At 33.6% G+C, this 27,652-nt stretch overlaps 1 protein-coding gene across 3 annotated transcripts in view; it reads left to right on the top strand.

Annotated features, from left to right (window-relative positions):
• LOC126734991 (claspin-like) overlaps nucleotides 1-26,654 on the top strand; it is a 51,994-nt gene extending 25,340 nt beyond the window's left edge. For all 3 annotated transcript variants that reach the window (XM_050438857.1, XM_050438856.1, XM_050438855.1), the window contains 11 exons: nucleotides 4,283-4,439; nucleotides 8,765-8,910; nucleotides 8,971-9,096; nucleotides 20,339-20,582; nucleotides 21,418-21,636; nucleotides 21,719-21,832; nucleotides 21,900-22,080; nucleotides 22,132-22,247; nucleotides 22,342-22,637; nucleotides 25,324-25,482; nucleotides 26,382-26,654. In XM_050438857.1, the coding sequence (XP_050294814.1) occupies nucleotides 4,283-4,439; nucleotides 8,765-8,910; nucleotides 8,971-9,096; nucleotides 20,339-20,582; nucleotides 21,418-21,636; nucleotides 21,719-21,832; nucleotides 21,900-22,080; nucleotides 22,132-22,247; nucleotides 22,342-22,637; nucleotides 25,324-25,482; nucleotides 26,382-26,513 (1,890 nt within the window). In that variant the 3' untranslated portion in view covers nucleotides 26,514-26,654. The remainder of the gene's footprint in view (nucleotides 1-4,282; nucleotides 4,440-8,764; nucleotides 8,911-8,970; nucleotides 9,097-20,338; nucleotides 20,583-21,417; nucleotides 21,637-21,718; nucleotides 21,833-21,899; nucleotides 22,081-22,131; nucleotides 22,248-22,341; nucleotides 22,638-25,323; nucleotides 25,483-26,381) is intronic.
• Nucleotides 26,655-27,652: the final 998 nt, after the last annotated feature.

The raw sequence follows: 27,652 nt of genomic DNA, 5'->3' as shown, positions 1-27,652 counted from the left end.
CTAAAATTTCATCAGTTTTATGCACAAAATACCTCGGCGTTTATACTGATAGAAATTTAGGACACAATATGCAAATTGATTACATAAATAAAAAGGTAAGAAAACAATTTATAAGTTTCATCAACTATGCGAATTTATGCCTTGTGAGTTGTTGGAAGTGGTCTATCTGGCTCTAGTTGAATCCATTCTAAATTATGGAAGAATTTGGGGTAGTGCGTGTAGCAAGCATAATGTTATCAAACATGGTTATCATTTAAAAATATATACTAAAAATAATAAATAAAAAACCAAAAAGATACCCAACAGTTAATTTATTTTACGTGAAGAGCACCATTAACTTTATGAAGAATAATAACATTTATAAGATTCTACCCCAACGCCTTAATATTACTCGATCTTTCACCAGAGAACATGTTTTTTTGACTAAGGTAGATTTTACAATTTATCAACGTCATATTTTTTATGTACAGTTGTGGCCAAAAAAATAAGAGTGCATATCAAATTTCAAATCAAACTGAATTAGCTTTCCTATATGTTGGAATTTGCAAATAAAATACTAGGTATTTTCTTCCAGCATTTAATCTGTTTACTTGGTAAAATTTATAAATAAACCAAGAATGCCTTATCTTTTAAAAGCAATTTTTTTTCATTATTGTTTAAAAATCTTGTCGACAAAAAAATAAGAGTATTTCTTTAACTATTTGGTATTTGTTTATTCAGTTAAAAGATTTGCTTGTGATATTTTCCATAAATACAAGTCAGTTTCAACAAGATCGTTGCATCGCGTTTATAAATCTGGGTCGCGCAAAGCATTGTAGCCCCGAAGAAAGCCGTCTAATTTTGCAATTGAGGAGTTTGATTGTAGATGTGATCGAGTGGCCAGAAAAGTCCCATTTCCAAGCAAAAAAAAAAATAAAACAAAGACTGGCATTTATTAAGAATAATTTGAATGAAAATTTTCAAAGAAATTGGTGCAACATTCTTTTTAGTGATGAGATGAAGACCAACTTATTCAGATCAGATGGAAGATGATTTGTTGGAAGGAGGAAGAATGAAGAATATAATCCTAGAAAGACAATAGGCACAGTTAAACATGGAGGTGGAAATATCAATCTTTTCCTACAATGAAGTAGATCCTATATTTTGGATTAAAGAGACCATGACAAAAAAAATTTATTTGGATATCTTCGATAGAGTCATGCTACCAATACTATAATATGCCAAAGAAAACATGCCTATAAGGTGGGTGCAACAACAAGATAACGACCCTAAACATACGGCACGGATTGATAAACAACGGTTTACACAAAATAGGGTTTCGGTTCTGGATTGGCCATCACAATTGCCTGTCCTTAACCCTATTGAAAACCTTTGGAAGGAGCTGAAAACCGAGTAAATTGTAAAAAAACAACAAATAAGCAAGATTTATGGAAGGAAGTTCAGGAAGGTTGGTACTCCATCCCAGTTGAAACATGCGAAAAGTTGATCGATTCGATGCCACGAAGATGCGCAGCCAAGAAATAAGGTTATTCTACCAAGTTCTACTGACTGGCTTATCTAATGCTGTCATTTGTTTTGCGGTACATTGTAATTATAATTTTTTATGGCCATTTTTGAAAAATACTCTTATTTTTTTGTCCACCATAAAACGTGTAAGAAATAAATTATTTATTTATAATTACAAATTAAACTGGCAAAAAATAACGTGTATTTATTTTTTTATCACTGATGGCATATGTTGTACAAATATGAACTCTTTATTGCTTTTTTCTCTATGTAGCACAATATATTATTAGGAATATTCAATAAAAGTAGGCACTCTTATTTTTTTGGCTACCACTGTATGTCATTTATTAAGGGGCCAAGAATCTTTAATTTTATACCACACAATTTTAAGGCTATAAGAAAAAACTGGTTAATATACGCATAACCGAATGGATCAGGTATAACTATGAAAATGTTTTGTTAAAGCTACCTTTTGTAACGTACACAAATGTTATAATTACTGGTATATTTGCAAATATTATTTATTGATAGAATAGAAGAATGAATTAATTTAAACCAATTAATTTAATTTGGTTTTTATAACAAGCTCTCAAATTTATTGTTAAATTATTAGTGTATCCTGAAATACTGTGTCCCGACAAGTCACTTGTCACTTAGGGCACAAACACTAACTTTGTAACAATACTGTACAATTTTAAGTAATATATTTGAATTTGAGTATTTGGCAGTGTTGCCGTCATTCTTTATAAAAAGGGTTTAGATAAAGTCGGCAGTTATTAACCAAGTCAATGAAAAATTGTTTTCACTTCGAATTTCTTGTAAGTGAATTTTCTATTATTTAATGTTTGTATTACTAATATAAAAATATTGACATAGTTCTACTATTTTAACACACGCTAAGTGGTTTTAACGGTTTCTTTAACGGTAATAGATTTCACCGTTAAATTTAAAAAAACATAAAGAATGCGGTTACGGTTTTAAATAAAACGACAATGATCTCAACTCTAATCATAATCCCGACCCGATCTAATCTGCCCCCAACCAACCGTTACTTCATGAAAATTGTGGCATTCGCTTACGGCTCAAGCCACAAAATTTCTATAATAAATAATATGAGATGGTGATACAAGTTCCTATAAAGTAAAATACACTATTATTGTATAAATATTTCTATAAAGTATAGTATAAAAAAATCGAGAGTGAAATAAAACTTGAAACAAGGTAGACCCCGTGACGTGAATGCTTTATATACTAAAATAATGTATAAGGAATGAAACCTAAGAAAATAGCTTTACAATCTGGAAAAACTGTAGCTACTTAGTTTGATTCTCCTGAACAGGTTATATCAACAATTTCAAAAGTATTATTTTTTTATTTTTATATTTTATTTTTTTATTATGGCTATAACATAAAAATATTTTAGCAATATAAAAGTGAATAGCCCATGACAATGCCATAGTATATTTTTATATTTGTATTCAACATGAATTTTAGCCAAACATTTTTTTTGGTTTAGATATAATAGAATTAAGATAAGCTCCTAAAACACACAAAAAAATTTAAAATGTCAATTTAAATTAGTCATGTAGTGGTAAAATCACATTTTAGTTTTTAGGGACCTTGTATAATTTTCAAAACAAATTTCTTAAAACAAGTCAATACAGAGGATATTCAGATGCCACACCCAGAATTTCAGGTTTTTACGATGCTGATTGTTTTGTTTAATTATTAACTTCAAAATCGTTAGATACAGAAAGTAATTATGGATCCTAAAATGCTAACATATACAAAGTGTTTTGAAATAACAAAGATGATGCTACTTTTTGTTGTAAGAGGCATTTATTAGACCTGGGTTTTTTTCATTACAAATAAAATTTTAAAAAATTACAAATTAATTTTTTCTCGAAAACAGCTGCAGATGGCGCTATTCCATTTAGGAAATCAAAATTGCTGCTACTTTTTTACCATTGGAACACGGTAAAAAGTCCAATCCAAATTTTTAATACTTTTTTACGATACACATTCATATTTAACTTCTGTTTAAAAGAATTAAAGAACAATAACTACGCGTGCACGCACTGCTTATTCCACAGTTTCTCTAAAAGATAGATAGCGGAGCCTTAAAATTGGGTGAAAAGTTTCAGAAGTAAGTCCCGGTGTTAAAAGAGTGTGTAACAAATGCGATAAAACTAAGATAATAGTAATAGCAATGGTGGGGGAACAGTGTCCGGCGGGTAGGCCTAAAAGTCTCTTTCCACCAACCAAACTAAAATAATAATTAAACTGCGATAAATTTATGAATATTAAAACTTCATCACAGACGACTTAGAAACCTAGTCTTGAGTGCTGAGAAATGCTAAGGTATTTTACTAAAAGCTAAAATATTGCTAACAGTATTTTCAAAAATATTGAAAGAGTCCATACTTATTTACAACTGTAGTTATAAATCTATTTTAAAATAAATAAAATAATTATTTATTTAAAAATAGGAATCTCGATAAGAATCAGTTTCTTAAAAAAAAACTATGTGTTCACCGCAATACTTTGCATAAACAAACATCCTCCTTATCCTAGAAATTTTTTTCTACCACTTTTTAACTTAAAACACATAATTTTGTTCTTATTGTTATAATTTGTTTTTGTCCCTTACCATTCCTTCTCTTACTCCATTTGTTTTCTGCATATTCTTGTATTTAGGAACTGACATTTAAATACTATATTAATATCCGAGTTAATAATGTTTGGTAATCACATTTCAAACGGTATAATATTTTAGGCTTCAGAAAAAAATGCTGAGACTTTTATCGAGAAGAAGCGAGTATTGAAGCGTATAGTACAACCAGCTGATGACGATTCTGACGACGATGATTTATTTAAGGATGATGTGCAAAAGAATGATTGTAATGAAGTTCATTTGGATTCCACAATTACAGGTATAAACAGCAAATGTATCGTATGCACTTCTAGGGGGGGTCTTTGACAGAAGGTGTGCCAAGCTTAGGGGTTGAGAGGTGAGACCTCTATAATAATAATATAATAAATAAATTACTTTTAAAATATCTCTAATAAAATACATTTAAACATTCCATATACATGAATCAATATTTCAATAAATAAACATAAAAGAAAATAATTTACCTACTAAAGAATTTTTCTTTTAGTTGCAATTAATTTTTCAGCCTCTTCGAATTTTTCATCGAAATTCCGACTTGTTCGGTTCAACTCCGAAAATTCGGTTTAGAATTTCTATGCAACAAATCCTTGACTCGCGTTTCAATAGTTTAAAAAAAAACTCCAGGACTCATAAGTAACCCAAATTTAAGTGTGATTATTAAGATCTCGAAAGCCGTTAGATAAGGTCGGTTAAACTGAGGTAAAGTTAAAAAATTCAGTTTAAAAAATTTAATAAAATGACACTTTTTTACCCCTTACATGGTAGTGATCTATATGAAATTGATGATACGACGTTTCATGTTATAGCGAATATCATCAACTTTCCACTAAAAAGAGAGTCGATAAAATAATTTTTAAATATACATTAAATTTTACCCTCAAAATGTTTTTGATATTCAAATGTTACTGAGGTTAATGAGTAATTAAAAGGACCATTTAAATGGGATATAATTCGATATGGCGCCCGTAAGAAGTTGTTCGTAAAAGTATCATTTATGTTGATCTACCATTTTAAATAACGTCGCCAAAAAACAAATTGGACTGTTTGGGATAACTACTAAAATGTTTGAATTTTTAAACATTTTGATACACAGATTTTAATAAACATCAAATTGCACAACTTTACCCCAATTTAGGTTAGGTTTGTTGTGAATGGGACGTGTTGTGTTCCTCCACTGCCACCCTAGGTCTATTGTGGCTCACTCCTAGGTGTTTCTTCTCCAATCAAGTCCGCCCTCTTTAAGAGTTCGATAATTTGACTGGCAGAAGCATTCTTACTGTCTTCCATCTTAGGTAAGGCATTGTCGAAGATGGCCCGCCTGATTCTCTCTAGTGCCGGGCATCTGCATAGGATGTGCTCTGCAGTCTCGTCTTCCTCCATGCATATTCTGCATTCGGCGACTTTCGTCAAACCAATCCTATTCATCTGGTGACGCAGTCTGCAGTGGTCGGCATACATTCCCATTAGGGCTTTTAGGTGTTTCCTGTTGAGTTCTCTCATGGAATCTGTTACCTTCCTTATTCGTTCTGGTATGAAAGCCTTCGCATGGTTGTGTCCTGGTAATTCCTCTCAGTAGCACTTTGCTTTGTTGTGTACCACGTTTGAGATTGTGTGTTTAGCCATATTGTAGGCAATTACCTAATTAAAAGGCTGAAATGATTTAGTAGCACCTTTAACTGCACTAGGCGAAATTATGTTTCTGGTAAAAAGCTAGTTTTCTTTGGATGGTCGCAGTGATTCTGACCCAGCGTTTTGTGTTTCTGCTAGGACTTAAAGCGTATTTCGTCTGGTTTGGGTGAAAGTGACATCGGGGCGTTTTATCGACCCCAGCTCCTGTTCATGTTCCCTTAAGAGCACTTTGTAGATTCTTGCACTGCGGTGCATTTCATTGACGTCCTCGTAGAATCTCTATGAATCCGAATTAGCTTTACGTATAGCAGTTTTTTAGTCGGTTAACGCTTTACGATATGGACCCCAGTTGTTACTGGTTTTGGCCCGGTTGAAGCGTTTGCGTAATTCAGACCGCATTTTGTTAAGATTGTTGTTACACGATGGTGTGCCGCTTCACCTTCAGTGGACAGTTTTCATGATATGTGTTACAATAGCTTCAGACATGTAGATGATTCTTTATTGTTTTGCCGCAGTATAGTAAGTTCTTCTGTAGGATCGATTTATAACCGGTCCAGTGAGAACTTCTCACGTTCCTGTTCTTAACTATTGGTCTGTTTCCGCTAACAATGTCAAACCGTATGTGTCTGTGATCTAAGCAGTTCCTGATCTTGCTGACGATATAATTTGAACTAATAGTTAAGTCTAGTACCTCCTTTCTGTTTTTAGTGATAAAGGTGGGCTCATGGTCTGTATTATTAATTGTTATTTCCTCCCCCAAGTATATAGTAAAGAGAGACTCACCTCTGTGATTAATGTTTGTTCTTCCCCAGGCTGTGTGGTGAGAGTTTGCATCACATCCCAGGAGAAACTGCATGTTTTTCTTTTTGCAGTATGCAATCAGATTTAACACCATCTGTGGGGAAGGTTGTTCTATTGCATCGCCCGGGAAGCATGATTACCTCCGCACCACCGGGAAAAAGACGCGGGCCGCTTTGATTGGCCGCAGAGATCTGAGAGAGTAAAATGGTTAATGTTGTGCCTGATAAGCATATACACCCTGGATTTTTGCCAAGAGGTGGTTCAATTACTTATAACTACCAGTAGTTATACCTAGTCCACAGACTCGACCTTTATTGGAGTTCCATGGTTCTTGGATAAGAGCGATATCAATTTGCACCTCAACAAAGATTTTTGACAGGATTTTTGCTTGCAGCCCTAGCATGCTTTTTTTATAAAACGATTCCCCTGTTACCTGGCTTAGGCTCTTTAAGTCCCCCAGGTACGCCCTCTTTGGGCGGTAACCTAGGTGGTTGCTTTAGAGGGCGGCTGTTATCGCTCTTTTCACCTCCATCCCTTTTAGCCCTCTTGGGCACCGTTTTGCCCGGTGTGTGTTCGCCCTTTGCTGAGGGCAATTGCTGCTGATTCGTGATATTTTTTTTTGGGTTGAAGCTAACCTTTCCTTTGCACGACCGTGAAGAGGTTTGAGCTGAGGCTGTGAGAGGCATCTTATAGTACCTCCGGCGGCCGCCCCGTACGACGGCATGCCCCCGCTCTCCCTTGGAGGTTGGACCTCCTGTCGTAGGTTAAGTTAGACTTATCTCCCTCAACCATCCGCGAGCCACCAGCGCCCGTCCGTTCGGGTGGAAGAGGTAGAGACCTCCTCGCGTCCCCGGAATGTTCCTTGCTCTTTTTAAGGACGATGGTAAGGGCAGTTTTATAGTTCTTGCCTAGGCTTAACTGGGCGTTTGCGTTGCGCCCCGTTTCTTCCTGAGGGTGGTCGGAGATGTAAGAGATCTCTCCCTTACTCTCGGTCGTTACCATTGGGTCCACCTCCATTGCAGAGTTCATAGCGCCCTCTGCAGGTGTACTTTCGGGTACCGGTAGTGGTGCGGATGGCAATTTATCCGTCACCCGCGAAGATTCTTCTAAAAGAGGATCGTGACTATTGCCCGCCACTTTAGTTTTTAATTTTTTTGGGTTGTTTCTCTCCATAAGAAGTCCCTCGAGAAGCTAGGGAAAGTTGGTTGATTGTGGCAGAGCCCCGCATGTCACGACAAGGCTTGAATACCGCGAAATTTCGCCCGGTTTTCCGTAGGAATCGTTCAAGACACCTGATTTAAAAGCTTAGGTGCCATGGAGACCTCGGCACGATAGCTTCTACCTTTCCTTAAGCCCGATACCCCAGAAGCGCCATTTCGAGAGAGGAAAGAAGAAGATAGCACAGTATTAGAGAAGGGAAATCTCGAACTGTGGTCAGATTGACCGATAGCGGATAGCAGAAAGTAGAAAAAGCAGAATCACACCCAAGCATAGTAGAAGTAGAGTGCGTTCTTAGTCTGACAGCAGCAAGCGCCACCAGTGAGTTTAGTTTCAACCAGTTAGGGTGATCGCATGAAGGATGCTTGCATGGCTCGCATACCCCCCGTCTTTGTCAGGGGATCCCCGCAGTCTTTACAGACCGGTGTGTAATACGTCGCTACCCAGGGGACCCGCTCAAATGCCGTTCAGTATTACCCCGATTGGCACTGAGCAAGCCCTCCCAACCCTAATTTAACCGACCTTGTATCTTTACAATGGTTAGCTTCGAAATTCAAAAGCGCTGTACATAAGAATGGAAAAATAATAAGTAGAATTTCTAACCTATGCAACAAAGTTTTTCTTTACAATAAATTTGCTAAAAATCATTGAAATAATTTATTTTTACCGTTGTTGTTAATCCTAAAAGTGGTAATTTTATTCGCATATTTGTTGATGATTATAAAAAAAATTTATAGATATCATGTATCGTGGAAAGAGTACAAACCAGAGAAATTTTAAAAGCATTGGAATTTCTGAAACGGTCTTAATTTTAATTTCTTAAATGAAGAAATTTAAATGAGCTAACTTACAATATTAGAAATATCTGATATCAACCCTTAAAGTTTGGCACACTGTCTGATAAAAACATTATATAAAAATAATAACAAAATTTAGCTGATGAAGATGATATACCGCCTCATCAGCCTCCGCAACTACGAACCCCAATTAGGCCAGCTATTAGTCAAACGAAGTCCATAGGTGATTTTCTTACGCCCATATCTTTTATTACAAGTATTCAAAACTTGGCGTCAGCATCAAAGGTATTTAAATAGATATAGTTTACTGACATTCTATAAATGCTTCGCTTTACTTGGTTACAGATTAAAGATGGGCCGGTTATATCACCATTTAAAATGCCGTCAGACGTTCCCCAATCTCCATTCAAGGAAGATAACTCAGTTCGACAGAAAAAGTTGTTTGCAGACTCTGAAATATTAGAATCACAGGTAAACTAAATTACATTTACTAATTTTAAATTAATGAAAGATTAATATAAAACCACAGCAACCTACAGACCAAAAAGTACAAGCTCACCTAGATTAATAATATTCAAATACGTGTACTTCGACGGTACTTGCAATCCAAATATTAAAAAAAAACAGAAAATACAGAATCAGCAACTAAAGTTTTGTTAGTACTGCTTTTAGGCGGGTTAATCGACGGCCACATTTGACCTCTAACTTAAAAATGTTCCAACAAATGACATAACTTGAATTGATGCTATTGGTTGAACCACTATATATTTATGTTAAAAATGATTTAAAGACGTACATCAAGATAAATAAATTTTTTTCATGGACACTTTTTTTTGCTTACTTAATAAAAAGTGTTTACTTGATTTTCGAAATTTTAATCAGCGTAAAATTACGCAATTTTGTTGTAATTTAATTTGATATATTGAAGTCGCTGTGACAATTTCAATATAAAATATTTCTGGAAAAAATGCTCGTCTCATAGAGCTATAAAAAAACACAATTCGTTTGTTGTATTTCACAAACTATTGCTTTTTTTGTAAATGTAAACAACCTGTATGACAATACACAAAGCCTGTATTACATGTAGCTTTTGCCATTGGTATTGAAATATAAAAAATCTCTTTTTTAGTTTAAAATAATTAATTATGGTATTACCGGGTGCTTCTGTCGCCGAATTGCGAATTTAATGCTATAGGAAAAGTCGACTGTATATTTGTTAAAATTCAGAAAACGACCGGAATGAAACGCTCAACGCAAAAAAATGGAAAGTGACTTACATGTGGTTCCTCAATTCCATGCAGCAGGGATCACTGTACATGATATTGCCATCCACCACCCTAACCACAACTACCCTAATTGTATAGTTTTGCATGGTATTTTATTGTAATAATTTGTAATTTGGAACTTAGTGTATAAGTTAAAAACCCAACAGCGCAACTTTTTAGGTATGTTCAAGCATCTATTACATTTGGTACTCTGTTTTGCGGCTACAGCGTCGATGTGACGTCGTTGTGCCTTACATGATGTGCTGAGCGTTTAAATATTTAAATAAGAGACTGGTTTGCGAAACCGTATTTATGCGATTTATTTTTATAACTCAACCGTATATTCATTAAAAGAAAATTATGATTTCCAAACAGCTTCTTTACTTTATAAGCAAAACAAATGAATTTTAGAATTCTTTCTACTCTTTTGACATATTTAGCTGTTTTCGGTTAATTTTCCAATTTGTAAATGTGGTTCCTCGTACATATTTTTACCCAATTATAACTTATTTTTTAAATGTTGTTTAAAATTAATCCCTCGTGAGAAACATGTCGATTTTTGTGTTAAATATTTTGGTGTAGCCTTTATTTAAAAGTGATCTGAAGTTTCAAAATAACCTAAAAATAACTAAGAGTTTCCTGAAAAACTTAACCTTTTGTCATTTCTGTGATTTTTGTTTTTGCTACTCGAGTTATTTTTTTAAGATTATGCCGAAATATTTGTAAAAAAAAACATATAAAAATCATTCGTTAGGTATGAACTAAAACACTCGATGCACCAAAATAATCTACTGATTTATTTTAAACGTACGCACTAAACATGATCATTTACGACTACTAAAAATAATTTTTACACTATATTTATTTAATTCTATTTATATCCGATTTAAAAGTTTCGCTAATACTCGTGACCTAAACTGATCTCCTCTCGGCACACCATGATTCTGGAAGATTCGCTAACCTTCCACGCGGCTCCACAGATGTCGTACGGTGTGCTACTTGTGTCACCACAAATATTTCGGAATAACCAAGCACAGTTTCCTGATATCGCGGCCTTGCCAATATCGTAACACTGCCTAAGCTCGTCCTGAAATGATTCCAAAGCTGGTGGATGTCGATATCGCCAGAAAGTTCCCCCCTGGTCGAGGAGTTAAACAGCACACCAGAACTTTCACGCCTGTAGACCTGAAGACTACTTCTAACATGCTTCTAATCATCCTCCAGTCCAGGTTCTCGATTCCGCATGCTAGTTTGGGAATTGCTAGGCTTCTCAGGCAAGCAACTCCACGTTTAAAGAACAGAAAGTGTCCCTAACGTCCTTATAGGTTGGTTTCTAGTATGACGTCTTTTTGATAAGCAGGTAGAAAATCTTTTTACGAGTCTCTTCATCGGTTATGTTGAGTGCTTACCCGGCTTTGGGGTTGGGTTTGACCAAGGCAGCTTTTAAATTTTTCCGAACATTTTACGGCCTCGGCTATTCCTCCAGACATATTTAAATTCTTGGCCACATAATAGGTCAGAGGATACTCAGCCGGAGCAATAAGACCTGTATACTGGTCTCCGACTCTGGTTGGATTTACCGCAGCTCAGCGTTTTCGTGGTTTCCATAATAAGATGAGCTAATCAGTTGAAATGAATGACTGGAACTTTACCCATGGGTGGCTTTGGTATTCTGTAAGGAAGATCGTTGTTTTTGAACATTGCTGCTTCCAGAACTTTGTAAGTCCCCATTGCTGTACTTCGTGTCTTTCACATAGCCACCATATTGTAACGGATCAATTCTGTTTAGGGACCTTAGAAATCGAGGATTACTAAGTACCTCCACCTTTCTTGTTATAAAAGATTAAAGTTGTCAAATAAGTTATATCTGCTAAGTTGAGACCACAAAGATACACTGTTGTAATAGTAATTGAATATTTATTGACTATAATAAGTACAGTACCTTATTAATAAATATTTGTTTTCTAAAAGGGGAATTTCATTGTTATCCTAGAACCCCTATACAGAATTTGTGGAGTGGGAGTGTTGAGAGTCCTAGCGTTTGTGAGCGAATCGTTCGGACTGTGATGGCGACTCGTATAATTTTATTGTGGCTATTTATTTCCCTCTTGGCATTCCCCGTTCGCCTTGTTTTGTAAGATTTTACCTCGGGGAGAGGATTTCTTTTGGGGGCCAATGTTTTATTAAGTTCACGTGACTGGGTTTTGCTGACTGGACCATGTGGGCGCTGTAATACTCACAGCGTTGCCAATGAACACCCTAAAATCTTACAAATTGAGATATCTTGTCACCCCACGGTGCCTGTGACCGTCATTTCCGGTAGGGCTTTGATGCCGGATTTCTAATGTCTACAGAGTTTATCTCACGTCCTCTTAACCAAAGGGGAAGAAAGTAAACTCAAAGTCAAAGACTCACAAATCAAGCGTATATTAAAAGGTTACGCGTTTCGCCGCATTAGGTCATCATCAGACATATCTAAATACAAAAACTACAGACTGACTCATACTAACATAAATAAAGATATAAAATATAATATATCTACACCATCGTGTATCGTTATTGACTGCGTTATTGGAGTTATTGGAAGAGGGCTACCCAGTAAATTTTATTTCTATCCTCCAGTAATTTCTTTTTTTTTTGGTTTTATGGCTTAAAAGCCAGGAGCTTAATGTTCATGGGTTATTTATTTTTTCGCTCTCTATAGCTCCATCGGCAGGTATCGGAAGAAGTGCTGTTACTTTAGAGGTTTTGCTATTGCTGGAATTATTTTGCCATACAGGGTCTGGGCGCTTAGATTTGTTGAACTAGAGGAAGAAAACTCTCCCTGGAGAGTTTTTTTTTAAACGTTAACTTTGGGGTTTACCACCATTAATGGTCCTGTCCCTGCCTTGTGGGTCGATTCATCGACTTATTGTGAGTACTGTGGCTCTACGATTTCAAGAATCAACTCGGTGACCACTATTCGGAGAGTTCTGCTCCGCTGTGGCTATTTTATTCAACGTGGCTGCTTCGCTGTGGTTTGAAGCATGCTCATAAAGGGGGTATGGAGAGTGGCTTTACTCTACTGGCGAGGTTGGTGACACGGATTTACTGGTGTCGTAACGTTCTTTACTTTTTCTATTATTGCTAATTTCTTTTAATTTATATTCCATATTACATTTCATTACACTTTATTACAAAAATGTACATATATTACTTGTGATATGTCATGCGTAAAAGTGACATTAGGAGCTTGTGGCGTTGACTTTACAGTGTTACTATTTGGCCAAGAGTTTGCAAACGGTAGCTCAGAATTATTGGAGGCTTGGGATTGTTCGACGGTTCACTTATGACTGGCTATTAAAGAATATAATCTTGATTATAACTATTAAATAAAAGGGCGCCACTTAGTTTTTTTTTTTTAAATGAGAGAAAACTAAGAAAAAAAAAGACTTGGTATATAGGTTTCAATTAACAATTAAATGACCCTGGATAAAGCAGATTTAAAGAGGCAAAAAAAAATATCTTAACAATACAACCAAATTATATTTACATCAAAGATATGTATACACCTCATGTTCTAATCTGTTAAAAGTTAATAATTTATTATGAATTAAAATATGAATAATGTTGATATGATTAAATAAAATAAGTTTGTCAAAAGTAACATTTAAATTATGATTAAGCTACTAGGTAGATTTCAGCACTTAAAAAATAAATTGCAACTATTAAAGTTTTTAGTAAATATTTGTATAACGCAGGGGAAAGTTCATGAACCTTTTTACCTAAGGCATATCAGCCTTAACCGTTTTATATCTACTTAATTACCAAAAAGGGTACTGAAAAATACTAAACAAAAAATAACTAATATTATAGATAAGAAATTGACATATTAAATTATGACATTAATTAAATATTTGTAAGATTAAATTAAAATAAAAGGTATATTAATAAAAATTTAAATAAATGAGACAAATCTATGATTAGTAATATTTAAATAAATGGAATAAACTGGCCTGTATATTCCTCCAAGAAATGAACGGCTTGCCTTCAAAATCGAGGCTGTGAATGTATGCCATTTGTATCTTAGCGATCCGGACTGGGAATCTCTAATACTAGCTCTAGCTCTGACTCCAGCTCCACCCCTTTCAGCAATTTCCCGGGGAAATCAAAATCCTGCAGCCATCAACAATTGAAGAAGAATAAAGAGGAAAACGGAAAAGTAAAACCCTAAAACAACGGTTGCCATTGTATTCACTGTCGATAAAAATGAATGGCGTTCAAAATGTGACACACTCACCTTGCTAAGTTTCATTATCTATCCATCAAAATCTTGGGCATCCTGCACCAGAATTACAAAATAAACAGTTCCCTAAAGGAACAAGATTAAGGACTATAAATTATAAACCATATTGGCCACTTCCTGCTTCACAAATTTCGGAAATAAAAAACTGGCCTTTTACGTGCGCTTCTACCTGCGACACGGGAACAAGTCCTCGAAAAATGGATACAGTACCGACTAAATAAGTTACGACCCCACCTCTCGCCTGAGCTGTCAATGTCAATCCAATCAGAGAAAACATCAATCAAGACCAACCAGAAGAGTGACGGACCAACAGAAAGCATGAATAATTAAACCAGGAGAGTGATGCGTTACAGTAGTAATGTGTCATTGACAGTGTGAATTTAAAGAAATATCGATAAAAGAAGTTGACTGAAATTATTAATAATTACTGAAATTAATGAAATATCAATGGAGCGAACACAACAAATAGAAAAATAAAACGCTACAAGCTTATGACGTCATGCACTCACAGTGAATTACACTTTAACTGACTAAATATATACGATTATATAGCGGTCTTAAACTTTGTAAATTGTATTAATACTTCTTCACGTATATGGTTGTAATTATTTTAGCACAGCTTAACCTCGCGCCTGTATTTAATTCTAATTCTTTTATCAACAATTTCTCTTGTTTTTTTTTTAAGTTAACATTGTAGCATCCTCTATTTAGGATACTATTATATCACTGCACTTTTATCTTTATCCAACTGTTAACTAAGGTTAAAATATACAGCATAGCATTTTGAAACAAGGTTTCTGTAATTTTATTACCTGCATACAGAGTGTAGCTGTGAACTAGGTTTGTGTAGGACAACTAAGGACTTCAACAGTTTTTTTTATAGTTATAATTTTTTTTCTTCCTTTTCAAAGACATCGAGGTCTACTGACCAGCTGAATAGTCTTGTGCAACTTGGGAGTTGATTGTTCGTGATTAAAGTTGGGTCTCAGGGAAACAAGAGAATAGAATTGACATCTTTTTATTGGAATTATGGTGTTTAATTACGTGGCGTCCTCTAACCCACCCCATCCGACTGTAGCTGGGGCCACCATAATCTTGCTATTCATTCTTTATTCTCTGCCTGGCTCATAAGGGTCAGTAACCTAGTGTTTTTTTTATTGAATTTAATTTTTAAAGAGGGAATTCACGCCCGTAATAGGTTAATAATCGTATCTTAAAAATCTTACAATATGCGACATTTACTCGATCGCTGGCATCTTGAATGAAAATATGAACTTCTGACACGCATTTTTCTACGCAGCTCACTGACGTAGTCCTCCTGATAAGATCGGTTCTGGTGGGCAACTAAACTTCAGATCGCATGGGAGACGGCGTTCTCTTCCCATCCTGATCGATAAGCCAGCAGGAAAAAATAAAGAAACCTGTCCCAGTCTCTTTGGTGGCTACATACTACTTTAATCAAATACTGATTAATGGTTCTATTCATTGATTCCACCATGCTACCTGACTGCGATACAGTGCAATACAGTTGTCAAGTACAATGATTTCAAGCGTCTTACAAATGCTCTGCAAAAAGCTGGATTTAAAATGTCGGTGTTGGTCTGAATGTAGCTCCAAAGGTACACCAAATCGGGTCTGTTACAGTAGCCCCCCCCCCCCCCCCCCCCCCAGTTGCTTAAGAGCATTAATTTTTTAGCACCCTATAGCTCTCACCTAGCACTACCTAGCACCTAACTTACAGAGCTAGCACGACACCCCCCAGCGAATTATAAAATATTTTCACCGGGGGGGGAGCTAATGTAACGTGAACCCCCCCGTTTGTGTTATTTCCCCAAAATTTTAGCACTTGATATCCCTTACCTAGCACTACCTAGCACCCAACTTAGAACGCTAGCACCACCTCCCCTAGCGAATTACAGAACATCTTTACCGGGGGGGGCTAATGTAACGCGAGCCCTCCCCGTTTGTGTTATTTCCCCAAAATTTTAGCACCCGATAGCCCTTACCTAGCACTACCTAGCACCCAACTTAGAAAGCTAGCACCACCTTTCCTAGGGAATTACAGAATATTTTCACCGGGGAGAGCTAATGTAACGCGAGCCCTCCGTTTCTATATTTCTCCAAAACTTTAACACGGTTTAACATACTACTAGCACTAATTAGCACCCAACTTACAAAGCTAACACCTCATCCCCTACCGAATTTTAGCGAACAAATTTACTGTATGGAGGGTGGGGGGTAGACAATGTAGGTAATGTAATGCTTGCGAAAAAAAGAAGGGATGAATTTTCGTGCTAAAAATGGAAAAAAATAACACGTTAATGCATAAAAATATTTTATTTTTCAGAGTGAAATATAAATATTCTTATTTCACATTCAACTAAAGACAAAGTTTTAATATTACAAAAATGTGTTGAAATAACAAGTTGGTTTCAGTAGTTATTTAATGCACATTATGTTTGACAGAAAAATTATCACTTTTTAATTTCGTTTATTTAAGTTACTTTACTAGTAAAACATCAAAAAAAGTAGCCTTCTAATTGGCTAAAAATAAAAGAATTGAAATATTCTAACAAATAACAAATGTAGGTACAAAAAAAACTTAACTTGGTAACTAAAATAAATGGTACAAATGATGTAGTTATACAGGTTATTTGAGAAATTTAATATAAATTTAAATATCCTTATTTAACAAAAAAAAAATAGAAATAAGAACCACATTTACATTTTTTGTATTGTATCAAATTTTAATGAAGAATGCATTAATTTGAATTTAATCTAGTTCACTGCAACTGAAGCTACGAAGTATAAATTAAAACTTGAATATTAATGATAGTGGTGGGCGATATATCAATTTTCTTTTTTTGTAGGTCATCATAAAGTTCAAAACGCTTGTTATGACGGATACAGTAAGCTCTAAAATGCCCTACGTTTGAACCAATATGTGATACTATTCCACCAAGTTGATAAGTTTTGTTAAAAATATATAATGTTTGATTAATACTATTTAATGAACATTCTGCTGTTTTATTCAAGACATCAAACGGTTCCAAAATTAGAAGGTGTGGATTTATGGATATTTAATTACACATGGTATCACTTTTGCACTGTATACAAGTTTTTTCTTTAGGAATAGTATTGCTAATTTCCTGCTCTAAATCATTAAAGTTTAGACTACAAGGTATATAAGATTTTTTCGTTATTGACATAAAGTTACAATTTTTGCAGTATTTTATATATTCTGCCGAAAACATACTTCCACCAAAAAAAATGATCTAGGACCTCAGAGATTGTAGCCTCGCCATTTATTTTAGTCAGACCTTGAGCAAGCTCTGTCCTAGGTTATGTTAAAAAGCACTCTGCTCTTTTGTTATACGTACTTCTGCATGCACCTTTTTTGATCATGTGTAGGACAAATGTAACAAACTTATTACCGTTGATGATCTCTAAGTAAGTTTGAAAATTTCATTACAAATTATGAAGACAATCAAATACTAAGTTTTAGATCGTTAAATAGAGCATAAAAAGCTTAGTAACTCTACGAAATTTTATTTAAAAAATATTAAATATTAAAAATATTAAAACAAACACATAAAATGGTTCTACGTGACAAAATCGACCGCGGTATCCTTTTGCCTACACAACAGTTCTTAGATAATACATAACGATCATTCATAAAGAAAGAAAAATAAACTGAGTGTCTCGCCGCGGACCTTTCGATTGCTTAGCCTGAATTTCTTCTGGTCTCTTTAAATTACACCGATAAAATAATAATTGAGTTAATAATTCGAACAAATAGCTAATATTATTGGTTAGTTTATAAAATAACCAAGTAAGCACAAGCACCATATACATAAGTGTTTTTAACACTATATGTTTTTTGATTTGACTATTTTATTTTCGAATTTTTTAATTACCCCAACAAATCAATACCTACTGGCTCAGTCTTACTGCCTTTGACTACTTCACATGTTTGTCCTATCAGCGGATACCAGCTATTTTGGTATTAATACGCTTACCTCTTAGATAAACAGAATCAAAAGAAAAATGACCAACTTAATCAATGACTCAACTAAACAACAAAAATTACGTAGGTATGTAAGTACAACTTCACTTTTTCAGTTAATGCGTGTAAATGTAAATAAAGTTTAATAAAGCAAGCCTAAAACAAATCAGAGGAGCACTGGGAATCCCAGCGTCTTGACTGACATTTAGGGAGACCGGTCACAGGGCTTCGGCGTGTTGCGGGTTGCGTGTATTCCGTATATCGTATTTCTCTATCCCTATAAAGTAAGTTGTTATACATATCGCTTTAACTGACTATTGGTAAGTTCAAATTGAGGATTGAGATTGAGAGTTGATGAGAATGATAAGATTGAAAAAGATAAATATAATAAAATTAAGCAATAATTTATAAGAATTAATAAAAATTAGCAAATTGGCGGCTTAAATACCAACGTATATACTTAATAATCAACAAATTATACTGTTAATTATATTTTTGATTCTGGATTGATTTTTTCCTTGATTTTTTCAGAGGAAACTATTTTAATTAAATTTTCTTTAAAGTAAAAATTCTGAACAATAATATAGATAGTTTTGTTTGCAAGGTTATATTTTTAACAGATATTCGTTTTTGGTAGACCTATATCTGCGAATTAAAATGCTAATATATGTTTTTTTTTTAAATTTCTTAGCGTCATTTTCTTAAGCATCAAATTATTATTAATTAGAATTTGAGCCATCCTGTACATAATTTGTAAAATAATAAATTAACCAAGGTCATCGAGTAAGAAAAACAATATTGTCAAAAAAATATTTAGGTTATAAATCAAATAATGAAGGCAAAATTTAAAAAAAGCCTCTGTTGATTTAAATTCAACTGAGTATAAGCCACCGCGTCATCAGCGGCAACGAGCTCGTTGATTCTCCATCTCGCTTTTACACCACCCAAGCTTTTTCCATCTCAAGAAATATACACTTTTCTGTCCTTTTTTATATGACGCGCGTGCCTTCTTCTCAGTTGAATTTATCTTCTACAATAAATACACAAAATAAAACATACACGTCTCAATCATATCTCAAGATGAACAGCGTCGATCGATATAGCCAATTAACCCTACCCGAACCCCCTCCCCCCTACCGCTAAAAATGTTCAAATATTCTATAATTTTCTAAGGAAGGTGGTGCTAGCTTTCTAAGTTGGGTGCTAGGTAGTGCTAGCTGAGGGCTATCGGGTGCTAAAATTTTGGGGAAATAACACAAACGGGGGGGGGGCTCGCGTTACATTAGCCCCTCCCGGTAAAAATGTTCTGTAATTCGCTAGGGGAGGTGGTGCTAGCGTTCTAAGTTGGGTGCTAGGTAGTGCTAGGTGAGAGCTATAGGGTGCTAAAAAATTAATGTTCTTAAACAACTGGGGGGGACTACTACTGTAACGGACCCCACCAAATCGGCAGATCCATTCTTTTATTTAGGCGTTGACGAAAGTAGAGGCTTTCTCGTTTGGTAGAGTAGAGTTTCTCATTTGGTAGTCGTATATTGTGCTTGTGATCCATTTTATCTATTTGCTGAGTAGTATACTTCAGCAAATAGATTAAATGGATCACAAGCACAATATATTTACTCCCTGCGTCTGATTGAGGGACTATCTGAGGGAAACGGATCTGCAATATCAATAGCAATCCTTTTAAAGGGACTTAACACGTTGTACTGAGGCATTAAAGCCTTCTGCTACCTCTGGAGCCCATTACTTCCTTACATACAACGCATTTTCTTGTCGTTGTGGTTAACTATTTGCCGACGCAAAAAAATGACGAATTGGTAGAATACTTGGGAACTTGGTTTCCCAAGTTAGCTTCTTTCCTTCTTTCTCTTGCTGATATTCGAGGCGCTACTAGTATCGTTATAATATGCATATTGTAAAAAATTTATTCGTAAGAGTACACGTAACAAGAATTGTAATAAATTAAGAGTTAACAAGTAAACACCTGTAGAATAACTTGAAAGCATGTTGTAAAATCTTAAGACTGAAAAAGAGCAGTGGGCTTTAAAGATAACATAAAACCTTTTAGTTTTGTGCACTAATTTTAAGGAATCATATGAAACATTTTTTTAAGATGATTAAAATTTAAGTATAGATTGTTTTTTTTTTTAATTTGTTTAGGGTTCAGTAGAGATGTTGGCATCTCAACTGGAAAGTTCTTCTGAGCAGTACAAGAGCACTGAAACTCTTCCAAGTCATGAAGCAACCTCGGGCACTTCTGAAGAACCTCCAAGTACTCAAGATCTACTTGCTATTTGTTCTGGCGAATTTACCGGAGTTACCCAACCAGAATTTGCATCTGCAGAGAGCACCAAACAGCTTATTGATTTTACAAGCACACAAAGTAGTGAGTTAAAATGTTTGGGTAAGTGTTTTGTCTCAAATTATGTAAATTAATGTATAAATAATAATTAATATATCATATAAGAATTCGTAGTTTAATTTCACTTTACTTACTAGAGCCTCTGGCGTTGATGCTTCCAAGGAATGTTCTGGACTGTCTTAACTTTGGAACTTAACCATGAGATTTGTGTTCTTTATTTAAGATCATTTGTATACCGGGTCCAGGATAAAGGGAACAGTCTAGCTTCTTTTCATTTTAAGCCAAACAAGTCAAATTAGGTTTTTGTAATGTTACTTAATTGCGCATTTTTTCACATGTTCAATTGATTTTCGCTTCAATGGGAAATTGCCTTAATTTTTAAAATTTTAGAATAGGATTCGCCGCATATTTCTACATGTTTCAATTAATATTCTGAGAACAATGATACGCCACTTTTTGACAGATTATAATGCCATATGCAAAAAACGGTACACAACATATTATTATGCTTTTTTAAGTATTAAGAACTTTTCTTAAGACATTCTGGGAGCTAATATAAAAATTAATATAAAATTCTAAAAGAAGTAATAAATATTATTTTATATATAACTCCAAACCTTACCAAATACTTTCAAGAAAGTAATGAAAAATCTTTTTCTGTGAATTTTGGTAATATTACAATGCTTTCTAACTAGTTTTAGATAGATATCTTTTATTGATTTACAAAAAAAAAAAAAAAATGGTATTCTTAAATTTAAAAATGTAAAACATGAAAGCTGTTTTTTTGGTTTGGGTTCGAGTGACAGTAATCACAATAATGAATCCACGCTATCAACTTCGCCATACAAATCTTAATTTTTTTCATTAAAATTTAAAGGTCAAGAAGATACGATCATTTCTCAGCTTCTTGATGAAGAGGAACTAGAAAATTTTAAGAAAAAATTTGACTCACCGGTAAATGCGGCCTCTCAGAGAAACATATTTGCTGACTCAGAAGAGATTAAAGGAGGTGGAATTATCGATTCCGATGATGATGATGATGTTGATGGGGCTACCAAGATAAAGAAAACTAATAAGAAACGATTACAGTTCTTAGGTAATATGCTATACAATTATTCAAATTTAGATCGCTGGTAAAATATCTTTAATATAATAAAATCATTAAATGAATTTTATAGACGATGACAGTTCGGAAGATTCAGAAAGCGAAGAAGAATTTTTGGAAGATAAAGAAAACATGGAAAATATTGATTATGACTCGGAAGAAAATGAAATTGACTTAGATGATGAAGGTATGTATTTTATAATTTGATTTATAAGTCATTAATCAAAAAAAAAAACTTAATTCTTTGGATGAAGACGTTCCACAAAAGGCACCGAAACTAGCGGACTTCTTGGAAGCCGAAGCCGAGTTGTCAGAATCTGAATGGGGCAGTGAAGACGAAGATGAAAAAGATTTAGATCAATTGGAGTTTGAGTTAGGTGATACAGAGAAGTTCGATGAGGAAAAAGTGAAATCGGATCTTGAAAAGATTCATATGTAAGTAGAAATTATATTGTAGTTTAGCTTTGTTTATGCAATACGTCTCAGGCGACGAATGTTAGACGATGATAATCGTGAAGTCAAACTTCTCCAAGAGCTACTTTTGGAAGATGGTGAAATGCATGGGACAGGAAGACAGCGACAATTCAAATGGAAAAATATTGGTAGGTAAATAATGACTATAGGTTACAAATACTGCATAGTATAGTGATATATATTACACATTTTATTAACATATGAACAATATATTTTTTGCAGACTTAAATGGAGACTCAATACAAGAAAAACAAGATGAAGATGACGTTTATCTGGATGAAGAAGAAAGTGAAGAGCAGTGGAGGAAAAAAAGGCATGAAAGGGAAATGTTTCTGCAAAAACAAAAAAGTCAAATCGTTGATTCAGAAGATGATGTCGTAGGTACCAGTCAACTATTAAAATTGGGACAAAAATTTTTGGAGAGAAGTATTAGTTTAAACTCGCAAAATAGTTCGGTGAGCGAACAGAATAAGCCTGATCCTACGAGCCCGCTTAAAGCTGTTCCTTTCAGCATCTTAGTAAGTAAATTATTACACTCTTAGATATATCCCTAATCCCACTTAAGTCAAGTGCTAGTCATCAAGTGTATGAAGTTGTTTGAAAAGCACTCCAATAACGAACAGCACTTGTTATACAGATTGCGTCAGCAAGGCGTACGGATAAAATAGCGTCTAAATTATACGGAGTAGAAAAAAAACTTATATGACATGGTTAAAAGATTGCAGAAATCTACAAACTTAATATAGTTTTACATATACAGGGTACGTCAAAAATTAGTTACGGAAGAATATGTAGTTTTTTTCAAATAGAGTACCTTGTATTTAATGGCGTTATGCTTTTGGGGACTTAGAGCTTTACACTGATACCTCATTTTTTAAATTTCATTACGGCGTTGCCACGTAATTCGTATTTTTAGGACATTTTTAGTGTTTTAAGGAGTTTATTAAAATTCTTATAGCAACCGCTGGGTTCAATCTAGAGAAACGAAATTTTTAATGTAGTTAGTTTATGGTATCAGCTTTATCTTTCAGTAAAAGTCTAAAGTTTTTTTCTTAGAGAGTGTCTAATATATATATTCGATTAAGTGTCTAATATAAATTTACCAATTTACTCTAATAAAATATGCAATAACTCAATTTTTTTTAATGAAACACCCTGTATTTTTATCTTTCATGAAATTTCTTTATTTAATGTCTACATTTCTTACAAAATTGGACTTGATAAACCCAAAAGTTCTTATTTTAAAAAGTTACGAAAAGTGTTGACGACAATCAGGTGAATGATTAAAGATTTCGTCCTTTATAAATTAATGAACTTATGACTAAAGTAGTTTTTAGGCAAAGGTATAATGAGAGTATTATGTGTATCATGAATAGGACTATGACTCTGAAGGTAAATGTGTTTCTAAAATAAAAAGAGATGTTGTTTTGACTCCAGTGTCATTAATGAATGCACACTATCAAGTTTGCAATACAAATATTTTTTTATTAATTATTTTATTTATTTATAAAGGTCAAGAAGATACTCAGCTTCTTGTTGAAGAGGAACTGAAAAATTAAATATAAAAAGACATCTCAGGTTTTAACCAAACCAACAAAGTTTCTCAAAAACCCATAGTGCAGTCTGAAAATTCTCTTCAATCAAGAAAAGATGAGAGTTAAATTTAAAAAATCTAACTGCCTTAGTTGACCACGACACATCCTGATGACAGTGTTTCTTGCTCAAGTTAGAATATGTGATCTTTAAAAAGTACCTCGCAACCCTCCATCCGAAAAGTAATCCGTTCAATATCAAATCGCACCTAATAATATATATTTCTTACGTAAGTTCTATCGAGATTTGAACGTTCTCTTCGAAAACTCTAAGGTGACTTGATACTCCATGTCTTAATCCTGCTTACCCAATTTTACGATGCAAATAAAGTAAAATCTTCTATTGATAAACAATTATTATGTCAATAAACATATATAATCTAATTGAATTCCTAAGTCTGATCTATCAATAATATATGTACCAGAAACTAAAACAAAAGCTTATAGATTATATCCCTTGTCGGTATCCAAAAAACTATTTCTTGTAAAAATAGCACAAAATACGCAAATTTCTCTTTTTCTTAATTAAATGAATATCATAAATTTCATTTATTTGCCTTTTCCGCAAAATTTGACGTATTGCTAGAAATTTTCTAACGCCAATAAAAGCTAATAATAATTTTAAAAAATCGACAGTTGAATAATAAAATGTAACATTGCTGTTTATGAACATTTTCAAGATTACAGTGATTTACTGCAACACTGAAGAATATGAAGCCATTCGAAATTTATAGTATAAATATCGTGATAGTGCTAAAATTAATCCCAAAAAATATAAATGATTTTGTAATCGATTATAAACGTTTAAATAAAAAAAAACTGTCGATGAAAAATGTCCTATAACAATTATTTTGAAAACAAATTAGGTAAGTCACAATATTTTAAATTGTGATTCCATTTGATTTTTTTCGGATTTTGGATCATGGTGTAACTAGTCCACTAGCGGAGAAGGATTCAAGTAAATTAACCATATTTTGGTTGATTCTTATTTTTCAAGGAATTTTCTTTTCAACGATATCAAATTTGTTAACACCGTTAAGAAGTGAAAGCAGGTTATTGCAAAAACAATTGAACGCTCCTCCCCCACTATCTTTGTTTTTGAAACAACTTCTTTTAAAGAAAGTGACAGATAAGCTGGTTCTCTTTAAAAATGTGAAAAAACATTTTTATCATGCAATTTTAAAATTTAAGATAGCAGTTAGGCACTCTGGTGATCTTAATAATATCTGATAGAACTCTTAAAAATATTTCCAGCGATTCTTCATGACCACAAAATTGCAAAACCGAGATATGGCCGAGGAACATATGGGTCTGAGGAATATATGGTCTTATTGGGTTATTACAGACGCTTAATTCCCTTTTTTAATAATATCCTTATTGAGGATATAAATGTAACTAGTATAAAAAAAGATTTTCGTTTGTTAGTTCTATTGATGCTGTACGAAGTAAAAATTATTGAAAAATAAGTCTTTTTGACCCCTAAAAAAAATCTTTTATTTTTAATGTAAAATATTTTTTTATTAGTACCATTGTTATTAAAATAATTTTTTAAATCACTTTCAAACAATATTTAAGATGATTATAGTTTTAACTCGTACTTTCTTGATCGTAGAATAAGAGAGGATCGTTCCTAAATAGAACAGATCGCGTCTTAGAAAGAGTGGCCGAATATACAAAAGACACTACAATTAATAGTGGATCCAAAAAAACCACTAAGCACTTTTTGTTCCAAAGTAGTGCTGTTATAGCAGATACAGCTGCCGCAACTGAGGTAAGTTCAACAGACCTAATAATCAATTAATAACCAATTTACATATTTTGAGAATAAATCTTAAACCATTGCTTAAACGTAAAATATGTAATAGCTATTAATACTAATGGTTAAAAAATTAAGCCTGCATCTTTTGAAAATATTTTTAATGTAATTTTTAAAACCGCGGATATAATATCATATCATCGGACATTATTATTTATTAAGTAATTTATGTTATGATAGGAAACCGACTAATTTCTATTGTCCCCAAGGGTAGCATGATATTGAAAGTCTGCAAACTGAGCATTTCTTAATCGTTAGGTTTAACTTAAGAAAATCACTTTTATCCAGGATGTGAAAGGGGAATGTAAAATTATCAATGTTATAATTTTTCGTAACTTTTATGGGGATGCTTAAAAAAAGCCTTTTGAGAAAGAAGTTTTTATAAAACACTTGTTCAATTACTTTTTCTACAAGTAGCATAATTAGAGAAAGAATTATGCTAATTTTTCAATTTTTCACAACTGAATTATGCTCAAGTTCCATATTTTTTATTTACAGAAATTTAAGAGCGACAACTAAACTTTTAAACTTAAATGATTAAGGTTTTATTTTATTATAATTTTAGCACCTTATTAAATTTTGGGTTTTTTATGTAAAGTAATAGGGCCTTTTAAGTTTAAGTCGATAGAAAGAGAATTACTGCATACGAGCTAATTGATTATAAATCAAATCAAGTGTATCTCGCATATTTATTAAAGTTTAAAATATCAATTTAAAATACCATACCTATGATGAGTATTAAGTTCAATCTAATCATTGATTTTGAAAAATCGTAACCTGTGTTTGATGTGTCACATTATTAAACCTTACTTTTATTCCGCCCCATATTTATTTATTTTATTTGTTAATTTTAGAGTAAAAAGAGAAAAGCTGCAGAAGGAACCCCAAATGTAATAAAAAAACTAAGACTGAATACAAATCTTAGTCCAGCCTTTAAGAAAAGGGTGGATAAGTCAGAAAGGTCCAAAAAGTTATTTAATTTTTAGCCATTTTTCCTTTTAATTTTAGCTTTAAACTTAGTGATTTTATGTTTGTTTAGAAGATATTTATTCGGCTTTGATAAAAGATTATAACTTTTTTTATGTAAGATATTCCAATGTTTGTTGCAATAGGAGGATTAAATTCCATTGAATTCAAATAATTTTGTATACCGCGTTTTACCAAACGTTTATAGATGTGTTGCAATAAATATTTTTATACTCACTATTAAATGAATTTTTTATTTACTTTTTCTTAGGTCCACCGAGCATTATTGTACCGGGTGTACAACTAAGAGAGGTCGCTGGCCATATCATAGTAACTAGTCATCCCAAAGCATAGGGAAAAAAATTATTTTTATAAAAGCGCGAAAGAGAAATCGCTGGAAATTATTTACAAGTTCGTACGATAACCGCTAGGGGGCGTAATACAACATTGAAATATAAAAAATTGGTTTTATTGAAAATATTCAAAGTGAATCCTAGAGAAAAATGATACCGTTTTGAACTATGATAAATTCTGAAAATTTTTTATTTCAAGCTTTTTTTTCTAACACGTTGACTGCCGGGCGTATATCAGAACTTAGGTCAGGTGCGCCAGGAGTGTTTTATTAATTTTGTTTTCTAATAAGTAGATTTTAGATCCAAATGTAATAGCAAGAGACATTTTTTTTTGTATTTGACCTTGTTTAGAAGCATGTATAATATGTAAATACTATACACAACCGCTAAAATTATTTCTGAGGCCAACTCTGCTTAGTTTTACAGGTGGAGATGCCCGAGATGCTTTTAATAGGCTTGACCGAGCGCCGGCGCCGCGGTCACTTTGTGCTTGCGTGTTCATTTATATTCTGTTTTACCAATAATAGGCAACCCGCATTACACTGCTCCCAGTTGCAGCTCTGTCGCTAGACATAAATCGTTTTTACTTTTTACAAGTTTATTGGGTTATTTCTTTCTTTAGTGTTGTTTCAGAAGTAATACGGAGTAGTTGTCACATCTGTAAGTAATTTCAACGCGTGGGACGAATTTAGTTCTTGTTTTTCTTGACTTTATTTGTTATATATTATAACAAGATGTCTTGTTGGTCTTAGGAAGAAAATGAGAGAAGAAGATTACAGGCTCTAATGGATGAGTGTTTAGGTGAC

The sequence above is a fragment of the Anthonomus grandis genome, chromosome 4 (assembly GCF_022605725.1).
Source record: "Anthonomus grandis grandis chromosome 4, icAntGran1.3, whole genome shotgun sequence".
Classification (NCBI taxonomy): domain Eukaryota; kingdom Metazoa; phylum Arthropoda; class Insecta; order Coleoptera; family Curculionidae; genus Anthonomus; species Anthonomus grandis.
This window is presented reverse-complemented; position numbering and strand designations above follow the sequence as displayed.